Consider the following 5830-nt stretch of genomic DNA (forward strand, 5'->3'; position numbering starts at 1 on the left):
AGGCTTGTTGTGAGAAGCTCTGATCTGTGAGAAGCATATCCCAAACCTGCCACAAATGGGACAAAAATTTCACCACGGCATGTTGATGCCGCTCCATGACAGCATGCCAAGTTTCATGAATTTCAGACGAGTTTTGCATTTACTAGAATTTAAAACCAGGTATCTCAATGTTTTTGGCCGGGTGACGGTGGCAGGGTTTTTGACATTCATTCCCATTTCTTGGATGGGACCTAATTAAGCATGCGAACAAGGACGTAGATTTGAATTTCCAACCAATTTATATGCATTAGAGCATGTGCATGTAGTTCAAATTTGAATTATGCACATGAATGCACAGAAACTCAGCTAATGTATTAAAATGTCCAAGCGAACTCCCAAAAATCCCAAAAATTGACACAACACTCCTCTTTTTTCTATGTTGACACTAGGAAAAAAATTGAAATTGAGAAGAGGCAATGGATATCGTTTCGTCCAGAAAGGTGAAACGTTCCCTACTGAAACCATCGGGCTAGTTGTGAGAAGCTCTGGTTTGTGAGAAACATATCACAAAACCTGCCCCAAATTGGGACAAAAAATTTACCACGGCATGTTGATGCCGCTACATGACGGTGTAACATCCCAAAATTTTCCAAATCTTGGATTGTTAATAATAAGATATTATTGAGTGAATTGCTATGATTTTCATGGAAAATTAAAACCATTTGATTCTTGTTTCAAATATTTCATCCAATTGCTTTTATTTTGGACACCTATGACATATTTTGAAACCACAAATAAAAATGGAGTGAGAATAAAATGACTTTCTCAAATGTGGTGGAAGAAAATTTTATTTGGAGTTGAATTTATGAGTTTCGCTGAAACTGGATCTTATATGAAATTTTAATGCCATTTAAATATTTCCAAATATTCAATAAATTTAATGAGAGGGGAAAATGCGATTTCTCCAAAGTATATTTGGAAATACTTAATACGGCACAACTGTCATTTTAGAAATTTGCAAAACTCTAAATTGGCCTTTTGAGTAATATAAATAAGCCGATAGAGCTTACAATGCAAATGTGTGCACAATAAAAATTTATTTTGTGATATAACTATTTCCATCGGAGTACAAATATTCTTCTGTTATTTATCAACATTTTTTTTGTTGTCTATTTCAAGATTAAAAAAAATCCACGCAGCCACAGACCAACGAAGGCCCATCCCACTGAGCATCAGCGACACGGCACAACGAACGAAGCGTCATCTCCTGCCTCCAGCACGCACGCACGTGCTTGTTCAGTCTTCTTGGCTGCCACTCTTCCTCCCATTTTCTCATGAATTCTTTCACCATTTCACTTTGCGTTCAATACAAGAGTTATTCCACATGAGACGACGGATCCATTCAGGGAATTAAAACTGCAAACGAATGCATTAATATTTCCAGAATCAAGCCGCCATTACTGGCCACGTTGAGCACCCTTGATCTACCCGTACCGACCTCCTCTGATCCTATAAATAGGCCTCCGCGATGCATTCTTCGTCCTCACTTCCCTCACCCGAAACCCCTATCCAATTCGCCCTCCTCCGCGAGTAATTGCTCGCCGGAGTTCGCATGAGCCGCCGGTTCCGACGACGAGTGCGTCACCGACAGTGAGCCCCTCACCTTGCTATTCTTTTCATGAAATCTAGCCTTTTGATTGGGTCTAAACTGCAGTCGGAGCAGGACGTGTGCGACAGGGTGCTCGCCACGCGGTTTGCTTCATTCCGATGAGCTCCTATCCCCTATATAGGAAGCAATCGACGCCTCCGACTCGTCCATGAGATTCACATCGTCGTTTTCTACGTTGCTCGTCTAAGCCGTGTTCTTTCTTCTGCATCTCCGGCAAAACTCCGGCGACCAAGCCGCCCTTTCCGGTGAGCTCCCAGCATCCCCTGTGTTTCTAATTAAAAAAGGAATAGGTACGGGCCTATCAGAACTTGACACGTGGCAACTCAACACATAATCCCGTAATACATTTTCAGAAAAATATCCAAACTTCGGAAATTCGTATCTCCCAAACCGTATGTCCAATTTTGACAAATAAGATATCTACGGATTCGTTGAAACCTCTACTTTTATATGAAATTATAAAATCCCACTTTTGGGCAATTTAAAATTTAGTTTTGATTTAAATGGTAAGACGAGTATTTTCACTATATCTATTCTTCTGTAAATCATATAAAAATGTTTTATATATGAAAGTTGGACCTTAGGACCTCACCATTCTGTTAGAACTCATAGAATAATTTTTCAATGATGTTTAGTCACTGTTTTAGCATCATCACCTTAATTTGACTTTCTTTAATCATAATTTAATAACTTTATTAGATTGAATTTGATTCTTCAGTAGAAATCCTTAGATAGATGAGACCTCTCTGGTCATTCGATATCACCATAAAACTTTGAAGTTGCAAGATTAAGGATTTAATCCTTTTATCTTGAAACTTATGCCATGTCAGTTTTATTTAACCCAAGTCAAATATTCCGAATAATCTCATGATAGAATTTGTTGTAAGAACTTGTCTCACAACCCATCTTCTATATCAAACCAAGATCTTCACTTAGTATCAATTGATCCACCCCTAGGATATGACTATGTCATGTCTCGTTTAAGACCAAACTTGATTCTATCTCAAACCATAGCCACATCGTGCTAATTATCCTACGAATGTATTTATTGTGAATTTGTATCTTTTATTTGGATCTTCATTTGCAATTGTTGTGTGTTAAAATATTTTCTTGTATCGTTAGATATATCGTAAGGTGAAGAAGAGACGACTCGAAGTAGAATATATCAACTTCAAGAATCAGGCAAATTGCAATTTGATCATGCACTGACCTATATTTTCATACTATGCATATCTCTTTAATTTTTAACACTATGCATGTTTCATAAAAGTTTTGCAAAGTATTATTTTTATCTAGAGCCATAAAGAATCACCACCATGCTTGTACGCGCTTGCACAAAATGGGTGGGATGAAACCGAAACTTATTTGAAACCTTTAACCTTGCTCTTTTTGGAGCAACGTTTGTGAAACTATTTTGAAAAGAAAAATTATATATATATATATATATATATATATATATATTATTTTACATCTACTCCCTGGGCGGAATGGTATTGACGGGAGCGTCTACAAGTGATTGCGCCCATCGGGGTCTTGCAGTGAATGCGCCCGACTGGGGTCTTGCACACAGGTTTTTGGTGGGGACCGCCGTCCAGGGGACTGAGATCTTCCAAGTACAGTTTGATGTAGCTTCCAGTACAGCCACATACTACTATGGGCTCTGGCTTAGCTTAGTACTAATGGGAAACCCTACCCCGGCACCGCCATCGGAGAGAGGCCTTCGTGCCGAAGTTGCGGGCGGCTTGGCGGTATAGGGGGCTGTTACGGAAAGGCTTCATCACAATCTCCTCCTAGTCGTACACCCAAGTGTGTAACGATAAACGGGGTTGGTTGTGTCATGTGGGGAACATGTACGACCTCTACAAAGGGTTTAACCTAATCGATTAGCCGTGCCCCAGGTTACGGGCAATTTTAAGCAACTGAAGACTTAGACTGAAGAAGAATCTCCCCTCTCTTTTCTAAAAGTTTGTTTTAAGGGAAAGAAAAGTTGAGGAATGAGCACAGTGAATGTGTTTCACATCAACTATATTTATGTTTTACCAAAATTTGGAGAATGAGCACTGGTGCGTATATCCAAGTGTCTCACCCCTACCTACCTTTTATACTAAAAACTATTTCTATTTCAAAAAGTTTACAAAAATTTAGTATACAAGAAAAATTGGCTTATGCAAAGGAAACCTCTACCAATACTTACCCTGCATATATATTATGTTATACTTTCCTTTGCAACTTGCGAGTACATTCCACGTACTCATCTACACCTGTCATGTGCAGATCTCGACAGATTAAGAGACGATAGGGTTATGGTCTACACTCAACGAGCCCAGTGGTGTTCATGGAGCCCTAACTTAGCGACTACGTATAATTCCGCTGTATTATGTGCCAACATTGAGCTATGCCAATGGTATGTATTTGCTTAATTTTGGATCTATCGTTGTAGTAAAATGATGTATGTTTTACTGATATTCATTCTTGTTACTATGTGTGCTAGCTATGATCCAGGGATAGCACAGTAAGCACAGAGACTTGGATTTTATCAAATTCGGGTCGTGACAAAATGGTATCAGAGCATACATTGACTGTAGAACGTGACCCTAAAAATGGCTTAGAAATAGGAAGACCTTGATATATAGGAACAACAATTATTTTTGGTATTACTAAAACTGCAATTCTCGTACCTTTTGTTTCTTTACTAAGTCTCTCCTATTTCAAACATGTAGATGGAACATTGTGACTTCAGCCAGGCATCCCACTATGAAAGAGTTTTATTTGGAACCCATCTTTTAAGGTTGGTTCAGACACTAAGACTTCGAGTCCCCAAGATTGCAGCATGGCACCATTTGGAGGGGAAAAGCTACTGGAATGTCAACATTACCATTTATGGACGTTCAGAGATGGAGACCATGATCTTCTTCAATACGCATCCAACTCTTGAGGGAGTTATGAGTGATGCTGTACATGGCATAATAGCACGTCTATGCGGACGTTATCACCAGGAGCTAGGTGGAACCTTCTTTCGTGATTTAGGGTGGCAGGATATCACTGGAGAACCTAACAGGATCAAGGAAGATCACAAGAGAAGACTCAACGACATGTTGAATTATAATCAGGATTTAGAAAGCTATATCAAAGGTCTTCAACTGGAGCATTTTGAAGCTTTGCAGAAGATAGAGGCCATGAATGAAGTTAGGACCCTCCAGGAGCAGAAGCTAGGAATAATGCAAGAAGATTTGGAGAAAAACAAAGATGAAGTCCAGGCTCAAGAGATAGAAATCAAGAAACTACAGAAGGAATTATGGGAAGAAAGGGCTCGCAATAAGAGACTCAAGTTAGAGAACAGGGTCCTAAAAGGAGAAGAGGCTGAAGAAGATGATTTCTCAGTCAACTCCTCTGATGAGAGTGACAATACCTCCCTCAATAGCATCAACCTGGATGTTGAGTCTAGAACTTAAGACCACCATGAGTGTAATAAAGGAGGAACGCTTTTGCGAGTAGTGTATCCGACCATGCCGAACCTATGTGGATGGCGGTACATAGGATTGCTTGAATAAAATATATGTGTGGAATTGGATTTTATTGGAATTTTTTCATGGTTTTAACTATTGTTGTCATTTGAGTTGTGTGATTTAAAATCTTGCATTATTAGGATACGAATTCCGTAGGTATGTACTATTTAATTCAACCTTGAGAGGTGCAAGTTACGGATGATTAACAGGATAACTTCCAACGGGTGAAGCATCACACACTGAAGACTTCCAAGAACTGGATGATTGAAGACTTCAGGACAAAACCATAGTAAACGAGCCTATTATAAACGCTAAGAACATTGAGATGGGAGTTGGTTGTTGATTGTGGCGTGTGTGTGTGTGTGTGTGTGTCCATCTCTTTTCCTTCCTAAGCTCTACCTCACCTAGACCAAAACCTTAAACCATGGACGAACCAACCACTAAACGTTTCCTCGTGGAAACAACCACATTTCTTTGAAGGAGATATATACCTTGTTGTTTTGAAATCTATCTTTCCTTTAACCTGCAGATGGCAACCCTTTACGAGTCATTCCACAAGGGCCCAGAAATGATCATGACTTTGACTAGTGACCATGATTTTCCAAAGATCTTGAAGGATGTGATGGGACATATTCACCTTGACGGAGATGCTATCTACAAGGGTTATCCTTTCATT

General features: G+C 39.3%; 1 protein-coding gene across 1 annotated transcript; it reads left to right on the plus strand.

Annotated features, from left to right (window-relative positions):
• The first annotated feature begins 1704 nt into the window (after window positions 1-1704).
• LOC123094730 (uncharacterized) lies at window positions 1705-5259 on the plus strand. Its single transcript, XM_044516662.1, has 3 exons — window positions 1705-1893; window positions 3923-4052; window positions 4369-5259. Exons 2-3 carry the CDS (start codon window positions 4044-4046, stop codon window positions 5098-5100), a joined length of 741 nt encoding a protein of 246 aa, XP_044372597.1. The 5' UTR covers window positions 1705-1893; window positions 3923-4043; the 3' UTR covers window positions 5101-5259.
• The last annotated feature ends 571 nt before the right edge of the window (window positions 5260-5830 follow it).

Source organism: Triticum aestivum, chromosome 4B, assembly GCF_018294505.1.
Source record: "Triticum aestivum cultivar Chinese Spring chromosome 4B, IWGSC CS RefSeq v2.1, whole genome shotgun sequence".
Taxonomy (NCBI): Eukaryota; Viridiplantae; Streptophyta; class Magnoliopsida; order Poales; family Poaceae; genus Triticum; species Triticum aestivum.